This window comes from Rhea pennata, chromosome 2 (assembly GCF_028389875.1).
Source record: "Rhea pennata isolate bPtePen1 chromosome 2, bPtePen1.pri, whole genome shotgun sequence".
Lineage (NCBI taxonomy): Eukaryota > Metazoa > Chordata > Aves > Rheiformes > Rheidae > Rhea > Rhea pennata.
In genome coordinates this window covers 48,721,070-48,748,413 of record NC_084664.1, presented here as the reverse complement: position 1 = coordinate 48,748,413, position 27,344 = coordinate 48,721,070, and the positions used below count along the sequence as shown (strand labels likewise).

The 27,344-nt window shown below is 37.3% G+C and overlaps 1 protein-coding gene across 1 annotated transcript in view; it reads left to right on the top strand.

The window, feature by feature from the left end:
• SACM1L (SAC1 like phosphatidylinositide phosphatase) overlaps positions 1-26,568 on the top strand; it is a 31,078-nt gene extending 4,510 nt beyond the window's left edge. The window contains exons 2-20 of the mRNA XM_062569444.1: positions 3,082-3,179; positions 4,823-4,897; positions 6,136-6,263; positions 7,430-7,579; positions 10,357-10,416; positions 12,100-12,133; positions 15,775-15,876; positions 16,705-16,790; positions 16,998-17,084; positions 17,539-17,607; positions 17,699-17,778; positions 19,351-19,449; positions 21,696-21,834; positions 22,067-22,136; positions 22,245-22,317; positions 22,724-22,817; positions 22,913-23,005; positions 23,688-23,745; positions 24,500-26,568. Of these exons, the coding sequence (XP_062425428.1) occupies positions 3,082-3,179; positions 4,823-4,897; positions 6,136-6,263; positions 7,430-7,579; positions 10,357-10,416; positions 12,100-12,133; positions 15,775-15,876; positions 16,705-16,790; positions 16,998-17,084; positions 17,539-17,607; positions 17,699-17,778; positions 19,351-19,449; positions 21,696-21,834; positions 22,067-22,136; positions 22,245-22,317; positions 22,724-22,817; positions 22,913-23,005; positions 23,688-23,745; positions 24,500-24,636 (1,732 nt within the window). The 3' untranslated portion in view covers positions 24,637-26,568. The remainder of the gene's footprint in view (positions 1-3,081; positions 3,180-4,822; positions 4,898-6,135; positions 6,264-7,429; positions 7,580-10,356; positions 10,417-12,099; positions 12,134-15,774; positions 15,877-16,704; positions 16,791-16,997; positions 17,085-17,538; positions 17,608-17,698; positions 17,779-19,350; positions 19,450-21,695; positions 21,835-22,066; positions 22,137-22,244; positions 22,318-22,723; positions 22,818-22,912; positions 23,006-23,687; positions 23,746-24,499) is intronic.
• Positions 26,569-27,344: the final 776 nt, after the last annotated feature.

Below are 27,344 nucleotides of genomic sequence, written 5' to 3'. Positions count from 1 at the left end.
AAGACTGCTGAAAGCACTTTCTAATTGTAGCCTCTGTGCACTCTTTTCATATAGGTTCTCCTTTTGACTGCTTCTGAAATAGTCAGAATAGCTGAAATAATGAAAAAGAACTTATTTTAAAGATTTATATGTATGTGTATATATATTAGTTCAAACTAATGACAGATGTCTAACTGTGCCTTCATTTCCTTCTAGGTCTTCTTTAAATCACTTGCAGATACTTGCTCCTCCACTTGAACTGTAAGAACTAAATCTACTGAATGAGTTGCTTTGTCTCTTGGCAAAAATCTGCACAGGTTTCTAAAGTGGAGATTTTTTTTTTTTAATGAGATACAAGTCACCTTTAGTATTACATGAAACATGATTTTTTTCAGAAAAATTTGCTGATTGTGGTGCTTCTAATGCCTTTCCTTTTCTTGAGTATAATGAGTTATGCTATTGATGTCAAATACCTTGTTTTGATGCTCTTCAGCAACACTGAGAAATAGCCCATGATAATGGTGATCTATTTCTTTAATATCCCTAAATGAGAGGAATTCAAATTTTGTGCAGCTTTTATGTGCTGTTAAGCTGTGATGGAAGCATGGTATCACTGGTGAGAGTTCTGGGTGTTTGGCTGGTTGTAGGCAGCAGTGATAGTGTAGCTGAGGAGAATGCAGGTTTGAATATGAAATACAAAAGTTGAGTATAGTTTGATACGAGAACCGATTTCAAAAGAGTATAGGCTTCTAGAAAGCTCAAGTGTGTTTTGATATAATCTAGCATTTAGACTTTCATCTGTTCCCCATTTCATTAAAAGAACAGAATCATTTTGACCACAAATTCCTGATTGCTGTGAATGATCCCTCTTTCAGCAGTTTGATATCTTTCTCGCAGGTGAATAAAATAAGCATGTGTTGTACTTGTGACAGGCGTGCATACTCGGCTCTGAGAGGAATCCATGAAAAACAGCATTCTTGTGTGGAGTGTTCAGTTTCGTTCTTGAAAGAGAAATAGGAGGTGATCAACCTAAAGAGAATTTAAGACTGAAAGGGGTATCTCAACTAAAATGAGACTACCAGCTTAGTTTTGTAATTCATAAGTGTGTAAATCAGCTTTAATCTCCTCATTCTTGGCCTCATCCTCAACTAAAACTTATTTTAGATTTTTTTGGGGTATTTAAACAAATGAAGCAAGGGCTAAGTGAAGCATCTTTCTATTAAGATCTTTGAAGAGCACTGTTCCTTTCTTCTGAGCAAGAACTTAACTCTTTTGCAAGATTTGGGTCTTTTCAGCTTGATATGTTGTGAGGTGGTATTTAGACAGCTTTTCATTATGGTTTCAACTTAGAAGTACTTGTTTAAATTCCTTCAACTTCTTAGACTGGCACCTTGATTTCTGCAGTTTACCAAAACAAGATGCAGTAGGAGTGAAGTAGGAGAATTATGGGTTTGTAATCCATATTTCAGTATTTAAGGAACTGAATGTTTGTGATTCCTACTCCAATGTTTTTAGTTTAAAAGATAATGAACTCTTTAATGTGGACTTTCATGTATATGTATGAAGCACCTAGAAGAACTCTATACAAGGCACATACTCTTGGTATGTATTGTTCTTTTTAGAACAGGTAGACTCATTTTCCTATAAACAAGTTGGATAATTGTTCCTCAGATACTTCATAGATGGCTCTACAGGGTTTTTTTGTTTGTTTGTTTTTTCTTTTCTCCAGTTAAACAGTTGGTCTTCTGGCTCTTCTCTAGTTGCCTGGAGAGGTTGTAAAATCCCCATCCTTCAGGAAGGTCAAAACTTGCCTGGAGAAACATGATTTAACTGTCAAGATGGATTTAGCTTTGAAGTTGGCTCTTCTTTTGAGGGTGGGGAGGGAGAAGAGGAAGAAAGAATAGATCTGTTGAAAGAGGTCTTTCAGATCTCTTTCAGAGGTTCCTTCTGACATAAACTCTGATTCTACTTCAGCGAGCTGAATTAGAGAGAAATACAAAAGTGCTTTAAAAATGCAAGATCTATGTAAGGAGAAGGAGCCTAAAAAGATCTACTGTCCTGTAGAAAATTTTCCAGAATAACATGTCTAAAAGTGTTGTTACCTGACCCCTGGTCTAGTCAAGCCTTAAAGTGAGGAGAACTTCTGGATAGTTGAGAACATTAGTTCAAGAATATTTAGGGTTTTTGTTTAGCATTTTATATGTACAGTAACAGGCCAGTTCTGCATAACAATAGTGTGGTTGCACAGATTCTTGCAACCATTCTTGCAAGATTGTGGTTGTCCAGATTCTTGCTAGTATCTCACATGACACTTTTTTTTTTAAGAACACTTCTGAAAACTATTTTATTTTACAGTTAATGTTGTGCTGCATACAACTTTTCTGAAGAAAGATTGGTATGAAGTCTGAACAAGATGTCAGTGTTAGTATAATGTATGAGATGTGGACAGACCTACCTAACAATTCTGGGGAATGGTGATGTTGAGAAGTATGTTTCAATAAACTTGTTTGTGACTTTAACTGTCTTGTATTTTTTCCTACGAGTCATTTCTGGTGGATTTTTAGTGCTTAGAACACTCTCTAAAGTGAAACTGGTATTCTCATCACTTTGAATGCCTTTTTTTCTAAACTTGCATCTGGAATGTGATTCTTATCTTCGGATGTGTTACAGCATTGACTTTTTTTAAAAGAAAAAATTGGTTTGGGATTATTGAATTTCTGAAGTGTCATGTTCTAAGTTTACATGAATTAACACAGTGGACTAGTACACTTCACTGCATCATTAAGTAGCTCTTATTTTAAAGGAACTAGTCTATATGCCAAGTGTTTTTATTCCAGGATTCTAAACAAGGACTAGGATCATTAAAGAAGCCATGGATTTTGCAATAACTGATTACAGCTCTGTTGGTTCTCTTATGCACTGTTTGCATCAGTGGCTTTGGGTAGGAATCCGGTGAGAATTTTATTCATTCTTGTAGCTGAAATGAGGTTTAAAATTGATTACTTTATCTACAGGTGGTGAAGAGCCTAAATACAAAGCAATAAATCCAAAGTAACAGTGCTGCTAAACAAATTCCTTTCTTTCCTATCCATTCTGTTAAAGGCATGTAACGCCGGAGAAATTCTATGTGGAAGCTTGTGATGATGGAGCTGATGATGTGCTTGCTATTGATAGAGTCTCCACTGAAGTCACTCTTACAGGTACTCTCCTCACCAGTACTTCTCAAGATAGGCCTCTTTAGTCCTTTGGTCTGCTGTTCTGCTCCAGGCAGTCCCAGAAGATCTTCAGAAGCTTGAATTGGTATTAAGATAACTTATCTTGAATTGCTGTTTGTTTTTAAAATAGTGCTTTGTATTTCATGTGGCAAAGAACTTCTTATTTGTAACGCCTTTTCACTGTAAAATTGATGTTGTGGGTAACAAGAGGAATTATGCTTGCCTGTTTTTGATATCTCTATCGCTACAGTAAAAACTGATTTTCCCAAACTAGTTGGGATTGATGCTGCAAGTCCAAGGTCAGTTGTGGGAAATGTTGATCCCTGGGCTTCTGCAGCTTTTGCTGACTTGTCTCAATGCTGTGGGGGTTTTGTTGTTCTTGTGTTTTTTTTAGTGCTGAAACATGAATTTGCATAAAGCCTTAAAACATCAACAGCAAAAATCTCTGCTGTCAGTTGTTAGCTCTGTGTTGCCAATTTGAGTGGAAAGTCACTGCAAGTAGTTCTAATCATGCTGGCACTGAAGTCTTCAAAGTTTTTAAATTTTTATTTAATAGGTCTTTTTAAAGAATTCAGTGCATTCTAAAAAGCCAAAGAACTTATGATGACTTGAAACTAAGGCAAGGATGAATTCCTTCTTGATATTTCAGGAGGTTGTACCTTAGCATTACTGTAGTACTTCTGTCTATTTAGAAACTAGCAAACTTGATATAAAAAGACCTATTAGCCCTGTTCTGTACCTCATGCAAGAACAGTGTGCTCATCGCATTGCTATTGGTGTTGTGATATAGTATTTCAATTTCTTCTTCAAAGTTGATCCTTCAAAACTAAGGATGGCTATCCCCAGGCTCCTGTTAGGCCACCATCTGTTTCCATCTGTTTCATCAGATAAACTTGCAGCTGCTAGATCAATGTACATGGTTGGCAACTCTGTATCTTTACAGAAGTGTTTGAAGCAAAGGAAAAGTCGAGCCCATCTTTCTCTGAACCTAACTAAGAGTTGGGGAAGATGCCCAACTGTGTTTTTAAATTTGTCATTAGTTTCCCTTATACTACTCTAGAAATCTGTAGATAGAAGAAGATTTAACATGTTAGCACTTGCAATTGGTTGTTGGACACTGTTTGGATCTCTCAGTATGTTTGGAATATTGTATTCTTTACTATGTCTATACTGTGGTCGGTAGCTTTGCAGAGATGCAAGCTTGGGTTATTGGAACAGAATTAGACTGAGACTAAGAAGAAGCAAGCAAAAGTGGGAGATCCAGGCATTTGTGATTTATTGTGCTTATTGTCCTCTATTTCAAAACAAAAAGCTTCTGGATGCTGACAGGAGAATGCATTACTGAAAGTCCCTCTGCCAGACTATCATGTAAATGAGCTTGGATTTATTCTATGGGAAGATTGTTTTGGTTAAACAAGATAAGAAATTGAGTCAGAGTGCTTCATGTTTCCTACTCCCTCTGCCCCCAGTCAGGCTTTGAATTTCTCGTAGACTACTTCCAAAATCTGATGCCAGCAAAACTTGGGGTTTGACCAAGAAGCTTCGACCGACTCAGTGTGATAGTTTTGTGATGTAGCCATGAAAGAAACATTCTGATGCTTCTTTTTGTCTTTTCTCCTGCTTTTTAGTTAAGAAAGATATTCCCCCTTCAGCTGTTACAAAGCCTATATATGGTGTTTTGGGAACAATCCGGTTGGTGGCAGGTAAGGAAAACAAAACTGCTCTTTAAAAATACTTAGACATATCACATTGCTAAAGAGCCCTTAAAACCAAAAGTAGTCTTTACAAGGTATCTGAGATTGCATTTTGTTTGGTATGATCATTTTATGGGCTTTCCTTGTGGTTGCTACAGGATGGAGGTATCAAAGCGTAGTTAATCATGGATATTCATGGCCCTCTTAAGCCTGCAGCTATTCAAAGGTAGAGTTAATTGTCAGCTTGCTAGGTTTTAAAGAATGTATTTCAAATGCATGCGAAGAACTTTATCTGCTTATTCTTTAACTATGTTCATCATAGCTGCAGGATTTTAATGCAACAGTAAAGTATTGTTTTTTGAGGTTTGACCTCAAATCAATAGTGTTGGTGCACAAATGGCTGGGAGAAACAGGACGATAGACTAGTGGATACAGCTGTTTAAATAATGGCTGTGTTAGAACTTTTCTCCCAATATGCAGGAAATTCAACACTTGAAAATAAAAAAAGACAAATCAGAACAATTCCTAACTTCTAGGGGGTTACAGGATAAGATAAGAAGAAGCTGTCTACTTTTTAAATATCTCATAGTGATGTTTGAAATGGGTGAGTAGGCACTGCCACAGCTAAACTAATGCCTATTGTCCTGGGTTCTTAGACAACAAACTTCCCTTCCTAAATTATTTAAAAACAAATACACTCTCCTGCTCTAGGAGTAGGACTGGGATGAATAGGACTTTTGGATTCTGAAGCATACTTTCTTGTGTATATTGCTGACTTACTCTGTACCATCTGAACTGAGACCAAAGTCACTGGCCTCTTTATATATTTTCAACCATGAAGACTTTAGACTGTCTCTGCTCTGAAGTAGTAGCAGCTGACACCTTTTCCTGACACTGTATTTTTCTGAAATTTGGTGTTTATTGGTAGTTCATGGTCTGTGAGCACATAGAGATGTGAGTGGCTTAGCATCAGGGGCTGGAAAAGAAACAGAAATATCATTGCTGTAAAAAACTAAAAGTCCTATGTGTTGATACTGTTTTCTCCTGTGCATTTAAGCAACCTGTTTTCCTTCAACCTGTTTTCATTTAAAATCCATGGGGAGTGGAACTTGAAGAAACCTCTGTTTCTTATCAGTTTGAGTTTTCTGGGGTGGTTTTAGGCTACTTTTTTAATACGTGTGTGTGTGTGTATATATATACATTTGTATATGTGTATTTTTTTTAACTCTAATCTTTCTGTTTTACAGGGACATATCTCATTGTAATAACAAAAAAGAAAAAAGTAGGTGAGATCTTCAGTCATGTGATCTGGAAAGCAACAGACTTTGACATCATCTCCTACAAAAAGACCATGCTGCATTTAACTGATATTCAGGTAAGAGCGGATTGATTTGCAAGGTGGGGAGATCTCACTCGACTGCTTCTCTGGTTTCTTTTGTTAATCTTTTATTAATTCTTTTGTTAACTATACTTTCCTCTCTGATTTGTTCACACTACCATAATTGACATGATATTCAAGTATAAATGGGTAAAAAGTTGCATCATTCAAGATAACAGGTTAATATTGTGCAACTTAGAATATTGACCACACTGAATTTGAAGTACATGTTGTATACTTCCCTCTTTAAGATGGTGCAGTGAGGGAGGGAGGAGACTGTCTTGCTGCATCTCTGCTCTTGTCCTGAAGTCTGGTATCATCTGAGGGCCTTAAGCAAGGCCTTGCTTGCCTAATGTACTTCAGAGATGTTCTAGTATTGCCTTTTGCATAGTCTGTAACAGAGCAGTCTTGTGAGCCAGTCCACAAATTCACCACCCCTCTTCCTGTTAGTTTTTCTCATGGCTTTACTGTTCTGATAGCCCCTATAATGAGCTGTTTTGCTGTTTAGTTATCTGTCTTGCTTAGTTTGTGGAATTGTTGTATTCTATGCTTACCAAGCAGGGACAAATTGAATTTTAAGTGAGAGGAAAAGGATTAAATGTTTTCTAAAACAAGTATGTTATAGATTGATACAGGGCAGGCAGAGGTTTCTGAAAAGTGAAGCTAAAGCCAAATCTGATGGTCTTTCAGGAAAAGAATGAGGTTAATCAAAACATAAACCAGAACACTTACTAGTTATTGACATAATCCTCACAGTAAGTTTTATCCTTTCTTTTTTTTTTTTCTTTGACTGAATGGCTTTCATGAAGAATGGTGGCTTCCTTTTTGCTGGGAAGTCACTAATGTCAATTTAATCTCAGTGGATGTATTAGTTTAATCTCTAAGGTAAATATCTCAGGGTACTGTCTTCTCCTGTCTACCATACTTGATGACCTCTCTTCTAGCGTAGTAGCCAGAAGTTATGGTATGGTAGTCACAAGTTACCAGTGCACTGGTATCAAAACTGCAGGCTCTTGCTCTCCTTAGTCTCTGGATGCTCTCATGTGCTACTAGAGCACTAGCAGTGTTCAGAGCCTCTACTTTTTAAAGTGATGTAGCTTTTAAGAATAAGATAATTTGACATTAATAAATGCTCTTTCTCCCTCACCCTTTCTTCCCAACAGTTGCAGGACAATAAGGCATTTTTATCCATGATTAGTCATGTCTTGAGTGTGGATGGATTTTACTTCTCAACAACATACGACCTAACACACACGCTGCAACGGTTAGCCAACACCAGCCCAGAGTTCCAGGAAATGAGCCTCCTAGAGAGGGTAAGGATTTCATTTTGCTCTTTGTCCTTGTCTAACTCACTGTCATTCAGTTCAGTGTGGTACAAGCTTAGTTTGTGCAGCTGGTGTTTATATAGTGTCAAAACAAATGATCACAAATGAAAGGAAGCTCCATACAAGGTTTTGAATGATATTGCTGGAAGTTGTGCTCCTAGTGCACTTTACCTTAAACCTACTTTTTACAGTTAGTATATTAAATTGTTGCAAACGGTGTTAAAGAGTTCATGGTCCTCTATTAAACTAAAAATGGGTTTGCTGTTTTAATCACAAAATGTAAATCCATTTCACTAACTTAACTTGTTGCTTAGATGCAAATCATTTTAATAAAAGTAGCATTGTGTTTCTGAACTGTGTAACTGTACTATCTTTGTGGTCTTGTCAATCCAATTGTAGTGAGGCAGTCCTCTGGGGAGGAAAAAGGTGACCATATAAGGTCACCTTATCGGAAGCAACCACACAAGAGTGCAAAGTAGATTGAGTCAAGTTAGTGTTCGAGTTTGCTTCCTTATGTGCTTAGAATAAGGTTAGAACTAGCTAGTTAGTAATGCTCCAGCACAGAAATTTATTCAGTGCTGCGGTTCACAATCCCTAACGCTTTAGGGCAGAGTCCGAATGTATTAGCCCGCCCTGCCTCAGTTTCATAGCTTATTAGCAACGACAAATTTTAGAAATGTGTTTAGAAGTGATTGCAAATTTCAGATCAGGAAGATCAGAATGCCTTTCTGAAAGGTCTGCTTTAATTGAAGGTGAAGGAAAAAAGTTTTGACTTGAATATTCAACACTTCCAATTGCAGCAAGAACTGGAGAGAAACCCCTTGCCCTCATCTTCCCCTCCCCCCAAAATTTAGGCGTGACATGCTTTTCCTTGAGGTGGAGTAAGTCTCTTGAGTTTGTCCATATTCTCTTTAAAAATGACATGGAACAAAACTGTGGGTTTATGGTTTTTGGCCCTCAAACATTGCATTCTAAACTGTGCTTGTTCCTTATGTTTGATGTATGAATCTATAATACTACTTTCTTGGACAACAGAACCACACAGCCAAACTCAAATTCAGCTTTAAAAAAAACCTTTCTCTTAAGCTTTGGAGCTTCAGAATCCTTGTCCCAGTAAATTACTGAATGTTGCAATGTCAACAAGGTTTGAACTGCCTAGACACTGAAATATTGAAACTCTGGAAGTGAACGGTGCTCTTTGTTCCTTTGCAAACAAGGTGAGAGTGAAGTCGCAAGACTCTTCATTGGTGAGACTGACTAAACTGGAGATGCAGTGCGATGTTTCTTCTAAGGGCTTTTTTTAGTTATTGTTTTGTTTGTGGTTTGGGGTTTTTTTAGTTTATGTTGGGGGGTTAATTTGCGTTACCAAACATGTTTCTTGCAGTACTATTGCTGAGGAGAGCAGTTGCTGAAAGAGAAGGATTGGTTTGCCTAAAAATTGTGGCACTTCAAAGTGTTGTTTGAAAGGCAAAGTGTAATAAAAAGGAGGTTCATTAAGTAAATCAATGGTTTTATCTGGAATCATTTTAATGTAACTTCATTCTCCTGTAGTAGCAGTATAATGGCATACCCAAAATTACCATCAACCTTTTGTTATCTCCACTGAAACAAGATAAATTTGTTCTGTAGTTTGCTATTAATTGGAATGGTAGAAGGAAACAGTGCTAATATAAGTGTATTAAGGTGTCACATGAGGTTCTTGTAGTACTTCAAATCCTACTTGCAGTATGATTTGCCTACAAAGAAGGATGTAAACAGACTGGCCTAATTGGTCTAAAAGCTGTTTTAGGACAATCCATTATCCGAGGTAACAAGCGCTCCTCAGGACAGGAGGCAGAAAAGTTTGTATTTCTGTTAGCATAGGCTCATCCATATGACAAGCAGCTCTATTCCATGTTTCTTTCTTTCTTTCTTTCTTTCTTTCTTTTTTTTTTTGGGGGGGGGGTGTGGTATTACAAGATCTAGTATATGATTGACTTCTAGCAGACAGTTGTACTTGCTGTTTGCTCTTAGACTTAGGAACACTCCAGCGCTGAGCTTGAATTAACCTCCTCCTCAGAGTGAATGCGTTGTCTTCCTGCCTCATGTCATGAGATTGAAAGCTATGGAGAGGTGGCATCATTGCACTCTGCAGGAATCGTCACTTTGTGACTAAGCTGGTAGCTCTTTGGAATGTGCTTAGATCCTTGCTCAAGACCTTTTTAAGGTGAATTGGGAATAGGAAATATGCAAAGTTGAAGAGGATGGCTTATATTTCTGTTAAACTTTTTTTTCCCTCTTTAACTATGAATATTCAACTTTGAGTTCTTAATTGTTTATTACTTACAAAACCCTTTTGTGTTTATACCTTCTACCTATTTTAGGAATGTTAGCTTGCTATCATTCTTGCAATTTTTGATCTAGTCAAGCCTTGTTTACTTAGGACAGACACTTGAATGTTCTGCTGATATTGCAGCTAAATTGTTAATGGCTTAGTGTGTCAGAGGTCAAGCAGCCCCCTCTAATCTTTGAAGGAATCATCCTGTTTTTTCTTTTATTAACTTAATTTTTTTAGCTTTCTGTTTGAGACTATACGAATGATTCTGACGAGCAGATGTACTTTGAGATAGAGTACCCTTTCATCTAAACTTGTGTTAGTACATAGGTTTTGTGTATCTTTATGTTGAATTAAATGGAGCTACAAGCCTCTAAGAGCATGTCTGTCTCTCTCTCTCTCTCTCTTTTTTTTTTTTTTTTTTTTTTTCCTTCACCCTCCTTTCTTACAGGCAGATCCACGGTTTGTGTGGAACGGTCATCTTCTTAGAGAATTTGCTGCTCAACCAGAGGTAATATCTGTGCAATGCTTATACTGATACACAGTGGATGCACTTGGTACTAAAAGCATACAACACTCTCCTATGATTTTGAATCTTATTTCAGGCAGCCAGAATCTAGCATAGCTCAGTTATTTGTCTTCTAGATTAGCAAAATAATGTATGCGTAAGTTGAAATGGTTCAGTGTCACAGCTTTCTAACTTCCAACTAGACACCAGTGTCCACAGTAGTATATAGTAAGGCTGACTCTTTGCAGGTGTCTGCATTTGAAGGTACTGTGCTGATACCATGCTGAGAGATATTAACTCAAGGGAAAGTTATACTGCATGCTTCTCAAGCTTTTTTGAGTTCAATTACTTGTTTATCCCAAGTATTTGCAGAGTTCAGTTTGTCATTTCTTAATAGCTTCAAATCATCTTTCTTCATGAATGCAGTTTAAAATCAATTTGGTGACTAGGTTGTGGAGCTGACTATTAAGAGCAAGACTGACATTTTAGATTCTTTTGGTTTATTTGAAATAATGCTAGTAGAATATTTGCTCATATTTGCTGGACAGAGTGAATTCAAAATGCATGATGATGAGCCAGAAGTATAGCATGTCAATGGCCAGGCTGGTTTAAGCTGCTTCCTACCAGAGACTTTAGAGGCATGTTAAACTTTAAGTGGTCTTCACTACAGCAACCTTTTTCTCTTTATCAGTACTGCCTGTTTATCCAAGTGAATAATACACAATTTGTATTTATCTCAGTAACCTGAGGAGACGTGCTTTTACATTAGGTAGTGATGTTCCAAAATGCTGGATTGTAGATTTTTTTTTTTTTTTTTTCATGTGATGATATGAATTAACAGGGCTGTTGTGCCTCCTTTGAGGGGAGGAAGGAAGCCTTGGGGCTGGCTGAGTAGCTGGTTTGGATGGTGCTGCACAAACTGTGCTGAGGAGATAGAGAACCAGTGGTAGGAAGAGTAAAGATAGTCAAGTGTGGCTGGTTAGTAAAAAGAGTAGTAGGAGGCAAAATTCAGAAACTGAAAAGGGAGATAACTGATATATGAGGGAAAGCCTGATCTAATATTGACTGAAGGTAGCTTACTACAGTAACAGTTGTAGATAAACACATTTGGAATTTCTGACTTTCAGTATTGGAAAATCTTATTTTTAAGCTGTATTGAAAAAACAAGTTGTTAGATGTGGCAGGATGGTAGAAACTGTAGAATAAGCATTTCAAGGATTATTTGCACAGAATTCTTTCTACTCAAGACTTGTGTTGCTAACTGTTATCTCAGCTTATATTGTACTGTTGATGATGCAATGAATTCATATGAAAAGGTTTTTCAGTGTGTCCTGGTTTATAACTAATATGTTTATAGAAGAATAAATGCTTTGTTCAGGACAAAGCAGCCTTTTTTGCCAAGGTCACTTAATGATAACAGACTTCCACTATTCCCCTTCCTTTCCCTTTTCTCTCTCTCTCTCTTCCCCCCCCCCCGCCCCCAAAGGGTTACATATACTACTCTGGTTTTGTTGTGAACTTTTTTCTCAAATAAAGAATTACTGCATCTCAAACAAAGAAGGATATCAAATATATAAACTATCCCAAAACTCCCAGACAAATCCCAGACATAATTAGGTTATGTATCTTTTCGTTGGCTACCGGTGTTTAATGTTTTAATTATGGTGTTCTATGTCTTTGTTTCAGATCCATAGGTTTGCTACACCAGTGATGCATGGATGTATCCTTTTGTTATAAAGCTCAGTGCTGAATTTGGAGTCTAAGATTTAAAAAAAAGCTTGCTAATGAGAGTAAATTATATTGGCAACTATGACATAGAAAATATCAGAGTTAGGCTGTAGTTTGTTCACATACAGGAAAAACATGCAAGTGAGCTATGAACGTTTCATGTTAATTCATTTGAATGCTTTTCTACTCTTAAACCTAAATTTGTCTAATCTTACAGACATGATATGCATAGTTGTCTTTCAAGAGGATAAAGGCAAATATGAATATGGCAAACACTTACATCAGCTTTATTTTTTTTTTCTCCTTTCTATAAGGGTACCCTCAGTTAGCACTTTCTAATTTCTAAATGGATAAAGTAGACTGTATTAACTAACCACTAAGTAAATAACTCAAACAATTATCATCAGGGCTTTGGATTTAAAGTAAGGGAGAATAGTTAAGGGTTGAAGGGGTGCTTGTGGATGTTCCCGTTGCATCTATCTGCATAGAAAGATGAGGAGTCTTGATGAAGACTCTTCAGACACTTCTAGCAAGTTGCTTTTGCTACACCAACACTTCACTTTGAGTAACAGCCTTTTTATCAAAGCATTCATGAGCTTAATTTTGAGAAGGGGTGTGTGCTTGTCAGTAGGTCTAATGCTCCCTGGAAACATTGTATTTTGTGCAGTGGTTGAGCAAAAGTCAGTCCAAGGTGCTCCTGAATGTGGAGTATGAAAAGGGGTTACTGAGACTGGACAAAGTGCAGCACTCCTCCTGGCTGTTGCATCGCAAAGGCTGCTCAGGTATGGTGTACAGTAAAGGCAAGGTGTGCAGACCAGACCAGTTGTTCTGGTAGGGCTGTTACTGCTGGCAGACCTCCAGTCCTTCCTGGGATTTCATATAAAGGCAAGCGTGGTGAGAGTAGGTGGAGAAGCAAGGAAAAATGGGAAAAGGGAACTGTCAAAACAAACCAATCCTTATCCTGCCTCTGCAAGTCTTGCAGGGAGGCGGCTAGGTGGGTTGCAATAAGCAATTGGCAGACTGCAGTTAACACCTTTCTCCTGTCCTAATTTCACTACATAAATAATTAGTATGAGTAGTGTATGAGCTGCTGTAATTCAAATACTAAGTGCCTTAGATTCACAAAAAATCTGAGAGTGGATTTCTAGTAATGGAGCTGCTAGAGCTGAAGAGCCCTAAGCAGCACTGCAGTAGTGCCACTGGCAGCTATTTCAATAAAATCAAACTCTCTTTTTTTTTTTCCTCCCCTTTTTTTTTAAGCCTAAATATATTTAGTTCAACTATCTGGACTGGGGTCTTGGTCTTGCAGTGATGAGAAATAATGGGCTTTTTTGAATGACCAGTTAAAGACTAAGCTAGGTTTAACACTTCTGTGTTTTTAAAGTCTGGTTTTTTTTGTATGTGTGGAAAATAGTCAATAGCAAGCTGCCATTTAAGTTAGAGAGATTACAGACACAGTCTTGAAGAGCTAAATGCTCAGGGGTGAAGAAACTAATATTTACAATTGTTTAGATGTTTTTTTGGAAGCTTTCCTTTCTTCCATTTTTCTTCCTTAATCTAGTGAGCTTGAGGTTCTGGTGATTGATTCCAAAATGAAGATCTCATCTCTTCTCCCTTTCTTCCTTGACATAGGAGGAAACCAAAAAGTATTGTCTTGCTACAAAATCTATCTTATTCTTAAATATTCTCCAGGAAACTGCTCTGAGATTGTAGGTTGGAGAGAATGCTGCTAAGCAGCTAAGTTTAGCAGTAACCTTTCTTACAGGAAATTATTGGCTATGCAAGTGTTTTAGGTTAAAGGGTGTGGGTCTTGACAGTAATTTTCCAGGAAAGCAGAAGAATCCCTTATGATTCTTTTCAATCCATAAGTTAGAATCCTCTGCTTAAAGAGTACTGAGAATACTTTGGATTATGTAGAGGTAATATATTTTTTTCTTTCCCTAAATTCTTAGTTTGGGGGGATTATTCAAAAACAGTGGTACAAATACAGGAAGAGTCGGGATGCTCCATGTATGCTGTCAGTGGGGTCTTTAACATAGCTCAGATGCTTGCATGTGTAGCTTAGCAGCTTTATGTTATTTTGAATCCTTGACAGAAAATGCAGAATCTAAAGTGGCACATTTTACAGGAAAATCTAAAGAAAATGTATTTTGTTTGCTTTTACCAACCATAGAGCAGTAAGTATCTTGGCTTCTCAAAGAATAGAACAGAGTGTAATATGCCAGTACTGCAGCTTTGAGAATTACTCATTTCAGTCTTGTGCTTATTTGAAAGTTGTGGGTTAGTGTTTTGAGTCACTTTAGAATCACAGGCTGGGTAAGGTTGGAAGGGACCTCTGGAGATCAGCTAGTCCAACAAGCAGGGTCACCTAGAGCATGTTAGACAGGCCTGCATCCAGGCAGGCCTTGAGTATCCCCAGAGAGGGAGACTCCACAACCTCTCTGGGCAACCTGTGCCAGAGCTCCGTCACTCACAGGGAAGAAATTCCCCCTCACAGTCAGGCGGAACTGCCTGCGCTTCAATTTCTGCCCATTGCCTCTTGTCCTGTCACACGGGACAACTGAAAAGAGTTTGTCCCTGTCCCCTTGACACCCTCCCTTCAGGTACTTGTACACATGGATGAGATCCCCCCCCTCAGTCTTCTCTTCCCCAGGCTCACAAGGGAGATGCTTTCGTGTCACTGTTAGATTTATAGACTTTCATCCTTTGTCACTATCTGAAGAAGTTTATTCTTGAGAAATGTCTTTTTTGTTTAAGGCAATTTTATGCAGGACAGAACAGGATTAAAAAAAAATGAAAATAGTTGTTAATGACTTCTGTTTGTTCATTGACTAAATTTAGTCAATGAATATGGTGTATCTACCACTTTGAGTATCTAGTTTGAGCAGAAAAGCACTCTTGAATAAAAACTACCACTGGAGTCTTCTAAGGAAGCTGCATACACCGAGGCTGAACTTGATCTACAGAAATTAGAGATTCCTTTTAGGAGCATATATGAGATGTTTGTGTTTTGAGATAAGCAAATAATAGGCCTTGAGGAAGCAAAGAAAGCACTCAGAGGTCCCGAACCAGCTTTGTGCATATTCTGGACTTCAGAGTAAGGATTTGAAACTCAGTCTGCATTACTACTAGTCCTGGAATCTATAAATGTGATGTATGTTGCTCTTAAGAGTGAAATTTCAAGAGCATGAGCTATTCAGTCCTCAAAGTCTAGAGGGAAGAAAAAAAAAAAGTAATCTTTATAAAAAGCAGTGGGGGGCAAGAAGCCACTAAGGTAGTTTAAGGTCCTTTTAAAGATATGCATAGGACTTCAGAAACCAGTGCTTTTAAAGATATGCATAGGGCTGTGAAGCCAGATTAATATTCTGTAGAGTCCTGTTTTGTCAAAATTGTAGCAACTTTGTTTTTGCAGTCAGTGACAGTGACTGTACATTGTCTTGTGTTGCATATACTGATCCTAATATTAAGTTACTTTGTTTTAACTGTATTGATGTGGTAAATGTTTACATTTTTTTTGAATGTAGTCCTTTGTTTCTTTGGGTTTTTACCCCCTCTTTATTTTTTTTATATATATAAAAATATATTTTAAACTAAGAAAAGTTTGGGTTTTTTCCTTAGCATATTATTCATCAGTTATCACTATGCACTCTTGTTCTATTAATGGAAAGTGTTTTGACTGGCTGCTTGTTTCTAGAAGAAGCTGTTTCAGAGCTGGTGTACGTTACTATGTGAGAGGTAAGATAGCAAATTGTTTGTTTTAATAATGCAAATTCCATCTACGTGTGTGACTTAAGAGGAGTTGCTGGTATAATGATTTCAACAAAAAATACTTGCAACAGTAGTTTGTGTCAAGAGGTCCTTGCTTCAGAGAAAATACTAGGAACCTGTATGATGAACTGAAGCATGTTCTGGTATGCATTAAACTGATTCTTATTTATTCCCTCTAGAGAGAGGTGAAAAGTTTGGCTGGCATTTGTATTGCTTCACAATTTTAATTGGAGTTGCTCGCAAATGTCTTAACAGCGCTGTTGGACCAGTAGTAAATTCAGTTATGACCTTTACTAGGCCTGGGGGTAGGGGAAACAGAGAAGATGCTTCCACAAATTGTTTTGGGTTGAGAACTGAACAAGGAAATGATTTGACTTTTTGTGTGTGTGTGTTAGCCCCAACGTGCATGCTTTTGACAATATTGTTATGTTCCTTCAGCACCATTGCTGCTGAAATGCAGATACTTCAGTGTCAAAACACTTGTTTTATTTTGCATTGAAACTACTCAATTTCTAGGACTATATCAAAATGTTCTTGAATTCATAGCCTTTGCTGTGCAAAACTGTGCTTCTTCAGCAAATTAAATTTGGTGCAGATCATAATAAACTTCTGCCAAAGTCTTGTTTAATTTACTGTCTTCTGACAGCTCTATGGTATTTTCTTGCTTTCTTTGAATATATGAAAAGGAGGGATGGAAAGCCTTTTGTTGACATCCTATTCTGTGGCCAGTCTGTGAGCTGGGTAATGAGTTTTTTTTTTTCTTTCTTTTTTTTTCCTTCTCTTTTACCTACTTAGGTATTGATTCAGAAGGACATGCAGCTAACTTTGTTGAAACAGAACAAATTGTGCATTACAAGGGAAGCAAAGCATCATTTGTTCAGGTAAGATCAGTAAAATGGACTGCTGACTGGCTCCAGTTTTTGGTTGGTTGGCTGGCTGTCTTACGTTGCAATGCTGTGCTGAGCTGCATTTAATCAGAGTGTATTCAAAAAGGGAGCATACCAACTAAATGAGCATGTTTTATTTTTTAATTGGCAAGTACTGTTTGTAAAACTTACTGTCTTTAAACTGTTCCCATTCTCTTGCAGACCCGTGGATCAATTCCTTTTTTCTGGTCTCAAAGACCAAACCTCAAGTATAAGCCAAAGCCACAGATCAGCAAATCTGTAAATCATGTATGTGACTGTTGATTGCATTTTGGAGATTTAATATATTTATGAGCTCATGTGGATATGAAGGAGTGAAAATCTAATCTCAAGAATAAAAGTTAGCAGTACTAAACTGAGTTTTATTGTTAAGAAATACAAAAGCTTCTTGTTACTACTGTTTGAGACATGAATTCAGATTTGGCAGGGGGGATCCAGGTATGAATGAGTGGTTTCTCTGCTTCTTGTTTGTAGTAGTTTCTGTAGCTGTACGATATTCAGCACGTGTAGATGTTTAAGGAGAGCTGAATGGACCATAAGATAAAAATAGAAATGTATTAGCACAGTAAAGAACAACAAACACTTTCTTGGCTATAAAAGTGCCTGTGCTATTTCATTAAAAGGATGATTACAGAGACTTTTTTGCATAAATTGCAGTCTTAATAGTAGTGTAAATGTCATCACTTTTTTTTTCTTTTTCTAGATGGATGGTTTCCAAAGACATTTTGACTCGCAAATAATTAGTTATGGAAAGCAAATGATTGTTAACTTGGTATGCTTTCATATGTTTTTCTTGAAAGCTGCTGTTCTTTCATGCAGGCTTGCAAGTAATACTATCTTTTTTTTTTTTTTTTTCCTCGCAGGTGAACCAAAAGGGTTCAGAGAAGCCTCTTGAGCAAACATTTGCAAAAATGGTGAACAGTATGGCAAATGGCATGGTCAGGTGTGTGTGTGTGTGAAGTGAAATGATACATTCCTTTGTTAAAAGTTGGGTGTTGCTGCTGAGACCCACAAAAACCCCTCACAGTGCTTTGGGGCCTTGAACAAATACCTGATTTGTTTCAGAATGCTTTATGAAGTAACCTGCATGTGCCCCTACCTCAGAGTTTCCATTCTAAACAAAAGTAAGCCTGTGAAGAGAATATGGGGCAAAGACAAGAGCCAGGCCTAATAAATGTCAAGGATGTCAAGGGTCATGAGGATGCCATGTAATTTTGGAATAACAGAATGCTGTGAAAACCATGGTAGCCCTCTATTTTGGAAAGAAATTGGGCCTCATAGAACTACCTTCTGGTAGAAGAGGCTGATTTCATTGTTGACTCAGTAAGGGAGTGCTAAGTGTGTGCAACTCTATTGGAGATGGAGGGAAGCATGTAATTTAAATTCAGGGGACTTCAGAGGAGTGGACTTCAGAGTAACTAAGCAAGGAGAGAATTTCTCTCAAGTGCATTCCCCGCTCTATCTCTTCATGGGAATCTTGGGTGTAGTACACAATTTAAAACCAGCCTGTGCATGCTTTGCCTGATTTCCATAGGGAGGGTTCAGCTTCCACAGATTCTTCTCTCTTTGTCTTTTCCTTGAGTCCGCTGTATGGTGGTATTTTGTCCTCAGACATATGAGGTCAACAGTCCTACCCTTACTGCTCTGTATGTGCTAAAATGAGACTGATGCTTCTGCTAGTGCTGCCAAAATCCTTTTTTGTTGTTTTTGTGGGGTGGAGTGTGTTAATTTTGATGTTTATCTGCCAGGCTAAATAACTTACTTGGGTCTTCAGTGTAAATATGCTACCTTTCCTCAAACAAATAGTTTTCAGAGCTTGGCAAATAAGTTTTGGGTTATAAATACTCCAGGGCAGGAACTTTATTTGCTGTGAATTGCAGAGCATGTATATTTACAAAAGCTGAATCAGACACCATTCATCTAAAGCTGCTTTTACCAGAAGTGAATTGGCTGCTAAAATCTTGTTCCCTGTCAGTAGCTGTTGGATTGTCTTATGGCGCAGTAGTTTAGCTGTTCAAATAGAACTTATCTCAGTTTTCTGGAGAGCCATTGAATGGAGTTACGCTGCATGCCAGAAAAGTGTTGCATTTTAACAACTGAGTCTCCTTGAAAGAGAACTGACACGTCCAAGATACAAACTCAGAGAAGGGGAGGGTGGAAGAATACTGGTGAAAAAGCAGCAATGAAACTGGATGTGGGTCCCTGCCCCTGCTTTTCTGGTGGAAAACAGTATTAGTCAGAACTTAGAATGAATAACTTAGAACTGAATGGCTGTTTCCCAAGACTAGTGGCATCTTGTAAAGAAATGTGAAAGCTGTCACCAGGCACACTAAGTGCACAATCTCAGGAAAATTACAAAGCACTGAGAAAACCCACTGATACCTGCTGGAAGCCTTCTCTGAAGAAAATTCCGTCACTGCCTGATCTTCCCTGGGGTCCGTCTTTTTGTTTGTTTTTTGTTTTGATCTTCACTGCAATATGTCTATAATTTTAAAAGATGCTTCTCTCTGAATAGATATATAGCATTTGACTTCCATAAAGAGTGCAGTCGAATGAGGTGGGATCGACTTCAAATTTTGATGGATCAATTGGCAGAGCAGCAAGATGAATTTAGGTAAGATGGTCGATGCTCAGTAGCTCTCAGGTAGTTCTGTACTATTAAAATGAGACTGCTTTCTTATAACTTCTCTTGTTTTGAGTTAAAACGCACTGAAACAGACCCTCAGTTTTCACAAAATAAATACTCATATACCTTAGCACTTGCATATTTATGAACTCTTGTTAATATTGGTCACCAGATCTCTAACCTTGCAATGTAGAGCCCTTTTCATGCCATAACAAAATGGCTCCAAGAATCATAGCAACTCCGTGTTGCGACTCAAGAACGGACTTTGTATCTTTTGGTAAAAAAAATTAGATGAAGGAGTAAGCGTGCATATAACGGGTTATAAAAATTGCATGTCTCTTTAGGTGATTGTTCTTCATCCAAGAGTTAATTCCATATGTTCATAGCAGTAAACTGTTCTGCAAAGTGGTGCCAAACACTCTTAGGTCTCTAATGCTCATTTGTGGTGCCAAACCTTAGCACTAGCGGTAGTTGCTAGTCCTTGCTGACATAAATAATCCACAGAGAACATAATTCTCATGTTTATTTTTAGTCATATTAAAAGTAGACTAAATGTCTGTATCAACTTAAGTTTTTTGCGTAGTCCTGTGAGTGAGTTGTTTTGAGCACTTCTTGGTCTTTGCTACTTGTGAATAGTGAATGCAGTCTCCCTGACCACCAAAAGGAGCCCCAAAAACAGAAAAAATGAAATGATTTTTGAGAACTTCAAAGAAGGAGGCCTAAGTAGTTAGGTTTCCTGTATGGCAAGGATCCTTTATTCTTAGATCTCGGCATTCATTCAATCTCATTTGTTTACTGTCATTGTAAGCTTACAACAGAACCAAGTTTTCTTGACATGAAAATTAGATTTCTCAAAACAAGATACAAAAACAAAGGTTCCTTTTCAAGATTAAGTTGGCTATGCCTTCCCTTATTTTGTCTAGTGTGGCCATTATTTAAATAAGAGCAGGAAAGTCTGAAAATGGCTCTTCAGCCCTGAGGCAGTTAAATAGCTTTATTTGCTAAAGATTGAATCCAGATATAAAAGATCTGGCAGAAAGGATAGCTGGCTTGCTGGTTTTCTTTCTTTTTTTTTTTTTTTTTTTTTTTTAATTTAAATTTATTTATGTTAGAGGAATTATAGGAGATTGGTCACATAAGCTAAGTTATTAAGCAGAAATTTCCATTTGTCAGCTACGTGTTGTCCTAATCAGCTCTAGGCAAAATTTGAGAGGAGAGAATCGAGATTCTGTTGCTGTTATTGTCTCCTTTCATCATTTAACCACAAAACATGGTTTAACAAAACTCATTTCTCAAGAATGAGACTAGGTCCTGTTAAGTTTTATCAAAGTGCATATACTGTAAGGCCCTTGAGTTCTTGATCTAGTATGATATGACTTAGCCTGATGTTTTTATCTTAAAAAGCTATCCAATGACAGTGGATAATGTGCTAGATCAAATTCACTTTGCAACTATATAACAGAATAATTTATTCTAGAAAGAGTATGATCTCTAAGTCTTTAGGCCATTGGAACTCTTAAGTTTGATGCTGTGGTAGAAGGACAGTACAGTTCTGTCCCATTTGTGTAATCAGCTAATAATGTGATCTCCCTATTGGTTTTACTAGCTCAGATGTTGGAATATTTGCATGCAACTCAGTATTTAAAATGTGAGCTGTTTTTAGTATTGCTGCAGAAATATCTGGTTTAGCTGATTTAAAAAGATGGAGGTGATGAGCATGTGCAGTTGCAAGGGTTGAGGGAATATCTGTTTCCTCCAGATGTTCATATAACAAGATTTGAATGCCTTTCTGAAGGAAACATGACTAACAACTTCTGTGACTATATAGAGAGGTGACTGGACCGAAGCTGGTGACCAGGTATATATATCTAGTTACCTCTGCTGTTACACTCTGATCTTAACTGTGGAGCTGAAAAATATAAATGTCGTTGGAGTTGCAGGAGAAGCTGCCTTTCTTCGTAGTGACACGTAGCCAGCTAGTCAAACTGAACTATCTAAATAGCTAAAGATAGAGATAACTAAACATTCAATCCTGATGCTGCTTTTCAGTGCCTTTGAGGAAAAGAGTGATATAGAGAGAATTTAGGGAGGCATCACAGTTCAAGGACGTGGCAAATAACTCATCATGCACTCAAGAGAATTGCATCTTCTGGCTGCTAGAGAATGTACGTGAGCAAATGTGCACTTTAGATGGATTGTTATCTATAAACACTTAAATGGATTGTATGTGTTAGTTATTTTCTAGTTGATTCCGATGGTAAAATTGTGACTCAGCAGGAAGGAATATTCCGTAGCAATTGTATGGACTGCCTTGATCGAACTAACGTGATTCAGAGCTTGTTAGCACGCCGATCTCTTCAAGCCCAGCTTCAGGTCAGTATTGGTTCCTGTTTGGTTAGGAACATGTAAGAGGATGGAGGCTTTCTATTTTAAATTGAAATATAATTTAACACCTCAATAAGAGCTTGCATACTTGAGTTCCTGTAGTACACAGTCTTGAAATCCTTTGGCCGGATTCTAGTTCAATGAATGTAACTTTTCTTGAAAGCAAATATTAATTTTTCTAATGACTTTCTAATGAGCTGCAATATGCTCTCTGTTTTAGAGACTAGGTGTTCTCCATGTTGGACAGAGAATTGAAGAGCAAGCAGACTTTGAGAAAATCTACAAAAATGGTAGGCTGTTTGAACTCTATAAACAGTGTGGGTATTTTTTTTTCTTTTGTTTTTTGAAATGGAGTACATAACTCTCTTAATCTTTTCTTAACACTTTCCTGTTCACAGCATGGGCTGATAATGCTAATGCTTGTGCCAAACAATATGCTGGAACTGGTGCCTTAAAGACAGATTACACAAGGCAAGTCAGACCCTTCCTGTAAAGGCTTTCTGGGTTTTTGTACATGTTTGGGGATTTCTTTAAGTCTTCATATCTGAACAGATCTATTTGGGGTTCAGAATGTTAGTTTTGCAACAGTTCAGCTGGTAAAATGTGAGATTAAAATCTGCAGAAGAGCATTATTATTCACTTTTAAAAAAAATCAGGAAGGTGTGGCCTATTCAAGATACATTTGTGTTGTGGGAAAGAGAAGTGTAATTTTAACTTCAGATAACTTGTGATAAGTCTGTATGGCAGCACTGAATAATTGTATTTTCATGCAGGTATGCATTAAACTTAGTATCCTTTTAAACAATGAAAGTTTTGTAAATCTGAAATTCCCTTCTTGAATTTGTAATTATATTAAATATTTCTCAATTTCTTACAGAACTGGGAAGAGAACTCAGTGGGGCTTAATTATGGATGGCTGGAACTCATTAATACGTTACTACAAAAATAACTTTTCTGATGGATTTAGACAAGTAAGTTGGGCTTTTAATTATAGGGAAATATATTTAATAAACACTGTGCATTGTAGTTCTTGCTTTTTTTTTTTTTTTTTTTTTTTTTTTCCCAGGATGCTATTGATCTCTTTCTTGGTAATTATTCAGTGGATGAAGTAGAACCTGCTAGTCCTCTACATGTCAAGAAAGATTGGAAGTTTTTAGCTGTAAGTATGGAGCTTTGATTTATACTTGGAGACACAGATGTAACCTTTTAGTCACTCATTTCAGTAAGACTAAGTAGAAATTGTCTGTTTAGTAATGAAGTGTCCCTATAATCTGGTTATGTTTCTATGATACCTGCTTATAGGACTAAACCCAGACTGTTCCCTTGACAGAAAATGGAGTGTCCTGAGGTATTGAAAAACTGCTTGCTTTTTTTTAAATCTGCTTCATCAAGCGGAAAGGGAGGAATTCTGCAGAAGGAAACAGTCATTGATGGTGACTAGTAGAAGAAGCTTGTGAAGATCTCATCTCAGACTTCATACAGAAGCGTAGACTGTAACATAAAGAAATTTTAATTTTTTTTTGCCATCCTCCCCCATGTATATCATGCATGGTAAAATGGGGCGGAGATTTTAGATTTAATTGTTGGTTCAAGTATTCATATAAAAAGTTTGTCCATCTTCTAATACAGTAGAAAATAATATTTTAATTCAGAACTTATTACTGAATGCATCTTTACAAATTTTAGAGCTATTCAAAAATTTTACACTTGTGCTTCATCAATAATTGAAGCAATCTTATTGCAAGAAAAGTAAATAGCTTTGCAGTATCACCAATCTGAAAGGATATTAAGTAATGTGTGTTCTATTATAGCGTGTAATTCTTTTTTTTTTCTTTCCTCAGTTGCCTATTATTATGGTGGTTGCTTTCTCTATGTGCATTATTTGTTTGCTAATGGCTGGTAAGTCACTATTCAGTGTAACTTCACAAAATTAGCCTACTTGTATGTTGGGCTTTTTGTTAGTTTCTAACAGTGATTTACTAAAACAATGTAGTATATATTTTAGTGTGACTGAGAAACAGGCAAATGTTTCTGAGCATCGCTTTGGAGACTGAGGGCCAATACCAAATCATTAATGTGGAAAAAAGAGGCACTATAAAAAATAGAGCAAAAACTTTAGTAGAAGGCACTTAGGTGTGATTTAATTGCCCAAACACTGAGTCAGTTGCACCTGAGTTGGACATCTGGATTTACTGTAGGCTGGATGAATCCCTTTACAAATGCCTCCCTAATTCTGGGCAGAAAGGCAATACAGATAGTCAGGTGTAGGCATAGCCTTGGTCTGAGAGATGTCCCCCTTAATCTAAAGTAGAGTTGCAAATCTTGAAGTTCTTGCCTTTTGCCTTTTCCTTGAGTTTTATAACATGAGTGCCAATGGAGTACTTGACTCTGTGACCTCTGTAGCTGTGTGTTTAAATTTTTTCTGGGGGTCTGTGGCAAACAGCAGAATGCTACCTTAAGAACAAATAGCTGCGGCTTGTCAACTTCTATGAAAGGAGTTATAAAATAGTATACGAAAACCCCTAGTATCTGTGGAAATGCTTTCAGCTTCCACAGATTTCTGTGGGAGGGCTTGGACTACTCTGCTGTTCTAAAATACTGTCATTGATAGTGAGACATAATGAACTGAAGTGTTTATAAAAACTCTTAACAGGTGATACCTGGACTGAGACACTGGCCTGTGTGCTATTCTGGGGAAGTGCAAGCTTTGGAACTTTTGCTATCATCCTCTACAATGGCAAGGATTTTGTAGATGCACCCAAATTGGTCCAGAAAGAGAAGATGGACTGAATTTGTGTGTGTGGAAAGCGGCTTGGTACAGAGGATTCCTCAAGTCACACCTGGAGTCTCTACTGACCTGCTTTCCACACCTAATAGTGGTCTTTTTAATGTTCATCCTTGGCAGCACGGGGAGAAAGTAAATCATCATCTTTGGTAGCTTTCAGCTGGGATCTGATTCTAGTCTTGGTTGCAATGGTCTTTGGAATATTGCATTAGCGGCGGAGGCTCCACCCTTACCAAGATAATTCAAAGATAAGTCAGCTTTGTGATATCTAGAATGTTATAAATGGGCTGGAAAAGTTCACAGTCCACCTGGGTATATTCAGCTAAACTTTTGATCCCTGGCTTGACAGGAGAGAGCTCTGATTCTGCTCAAGTGTCAACGTACCCAGATGTTGAAGTGTTAATAAAGGAGGGGTCTAATCATGTTCTTAAGCAAATATGGCTTCATACCAATAACTTGTTCTTAGATTTACAGCAGGATTACATTTGTTGTAATTAAATCCATGTTAAGGAGTCCTTTGTGCATATTTGTTTTCTTCACTAAATATAAAGGATTGTTGAATCCTAATGCTTCTCTTCTAAAATGAGTTTTGCATCCTGTCTTATCTAGGACTGGTGCAATATTCTACTAATTTTTGGGGTGAAAGGACAGTGTATTTGGATGCTTCTGAAGTTACAAATGTCTTGCACTGTTTCAATACTGCGGTCTTTAGATGATGAGTCATTAGGTAGCGAGTTAAAATATAGAATCTTCTTTCTAAAGATGTAAATGAAATCAAAGAATGTGAACTCCTTTGCAGTGTTTTTTGAACCTTCCCTATGCTAACGGTCCAAAGTATACCACTGTTTTAAAAACTGTCACAAGATAAAAAGATGAACTTCATTGTTTTTCTAGTCAGCTGCTTATATATATATTTTTTGGGGGGTTATGTTGGAATAATTTATGGAAGAAGGAGTAATAACCTGAGTAGAAAGTGTTAGACTAAATTCATGTTTGCACTTGGGAGCAACAGCTTGCCTTTCATGCATGATGTTGTAGCACACTCGTTTAAAAAAAAAAAACAAAACAAAACTACGCTACAGAATAATTTGTGCTGGTTAACAGTAAATGTGTGTCTTTAAACTTAGTGCTTCCAAGCTGTATAAAAATAAGTAATCCTAATCAAGGACCAATTTTAAACTATTTTGTCACTTATTTTATATGGTTTGTTCAAAACCAGACATGAAATTTGCTTAAGGCGCTGTGCATTGTTTAATATTTCCTGTAAGTACAGCTGTATATTCAGATTGCAATCATAAAATTTAAATGGGGAGAGGGGAGGAACATGTAGAATACTAGGGCTAGCACAGTTGTCACTATTGAAGCTAAAACACAAAACACTACTGCAGTGTTTCATTGTGTTATGACTGAAAATATGTACAGATTTTTGCAATTGTTAACTGTTCGTTTTAACCTTGAATGTTTCTGGAGGCCTCTCTCGGTTTTGTTTAAATGTAATCTGTTCATAAGCACTAGTAATTGCGAAGTATCTGTTTGCTTTTAGATGCTGCAATGGAAAGACCAGTTGAAACAGTTAACTGGAAAATCCTCTAACTTAAAATTTTCAGACATGAACACCATAGTGGATATAAAGTATAAGAACATCAAGACTAAATATCTAAAAGCACTGGGTGTTTATGGCTCACTGGCAGGTGGCATTTGAAACTTGGTTCAACTGTCTTGTAGCCCATAGCTAGATACTCGCATCTTCGGTGAAGAACTTGTTACAACAAAGACCAAACTTGAATTGCTGGTATAAATATGTTGTAAGACATAGAATGATGTAGGTTTGCAAAGGTGGAGGGCGTCTGTATTTCAGTGCTTTGCAAAGAGTCTGTATTTCTAAAATCACAAACAGTGTACTCATAAATGACAATAAAATATCCAACTTTTCTATATACTGTCAGTTGCATTTAGTGCTTTGGAGTGGACTTTTTCCAAGTTGTTCCTAAAAACAGAACCATTTCTCACCCAAAAGGTGCTTACATGCTATGAACTGCAACAAAACGTAAAGATCCTGCTGTTTCAGTGCTTAAATATTGATGATCTTGCATCGAACACCAAGCGTTTTTGTTAGCATCATCTTCTGTTCTTCCTTGCCAATTCTGTATCTTAAGTCCCTGAGAACTGTTGTGGGTGGATTTCTTTCCTAGGATTAATTGCAAGCCTCACTTCTCACTTTTCAAGGCTTTCTCTTCCCTTATAAGACTAATTTTGGATGTGTGGGGTAGGTTTTCTGTGTTTTTTTTCTTTCTTTTTTTTTCTTTGGGGGCGGGGGTTGTTCATGTGTTGCAGTGTTAGACGAGCCCCGTGGGGCTTGTCAGAAACTGTAAAATTCTTGAGACCTGCACTTCTCTCCTTGGAGAGGTTTTGAGCAGGCTCTTTCTGAATTACTGAAGAAATAGTGTAGTCTAATACTTAGTGGAGCTTGATCCTATTTAAAATTTAGATGACTGGGTGTGCGCATTCATACACAATGATTGCTAATAAAATTTTTATACTGGTACAACAGTACCAGAAGCCATTAGTTTAAAAAACTTGTGGGTTTTGTTTTTTTTTTTTTTTCCTCTCCTTTTTAAACTTAGTCTCCTTCTCTGCAAAAAGACAATGTTTAGAGCAGCTTTACTGGGGACCATCTTGGGGGAAAAATATTTGAAGTAGTTGCCTGAAACAT